Genomic DNA, 520 nt, shown 5'->3' with positions numbered 1-520 from the left:
TATATATATATATATATATATATATATATATATATATATATATATATATATATAGATGTTCTGTTTCGTCTGCCTATGGAGTGCTAGTACTATCTAGGCTTTTGCGTTTTCGGTGTCCTTCGGCCATCCATGCATTCGTACATTTCCTCATTATGCATATTCCCTGTGTTTGTTGAATTGAAAAAATCAAATGAATGCAGCGAGGCAACGATTTCTTTATTTGTTAGATGTATTGTACACAGGGCAGCTTCGACTCGGCGATCATGGCTCCTCTCATGCAGCAGAACATGTATCCCTTTACTCCTGCTCCTCCTCACCCTCATGCACAGGAAAATATCGGCCACGGCCCGGTAGGCAATATATATATATATATATATATATATATATATATATATATAATGGTGATTGTAGCTAATCATGCGTATCTGCACTGTTACAGTATATATGCGTGTATATATTTGGTGCAGAATTGGCGTTTCTTTTGCTTCGTTTTAGTTATATTTGTTTTTTTTTTAGGGAT

General features: G+C 34.8%; 1 protein-coding gene across 1 annotated transcript in view; it reads left to right on the top strand.

Annotated features, from left to right (window-relative positions):
- EMH_0036650 (uncharacterized protein) overlaps positions 1-520 on the top strand; it is a gene marked incomplete at both ends in the record, with an annotated part of 2,660 nt that overhangs the window by 1,661 nt on the left and 479 nt on the right. Inside the window, one exon of the mRNA XM_013495110.1 lies at positions 243-350. Within this exon, the coding sequence (XP_013350564.1) occupies positions 243-350 (108 nt within the window). The remainder of the gene's footprint in view (positions 1-242; positions 351-520) is intronic.

This window comes from Eimeria mitis, genomic scaffold (assembly GCF_000499745.2).
Source record: "Eimeria mitis Houghton genomic scaffold, Emh_scaff1422, whole genome shotgun sequence".
NCBI lineage: Eukaryota > Apicomplexa > Conoidasida > Eucoccidiorida > Eimeriidae > Eimeria > Eimeria mitis.
The sequence above is the reverse complement of the archived record's forward strand: the minus strand, read 5'-3'. Positions and strand labels throughout refer to the sequence as shown.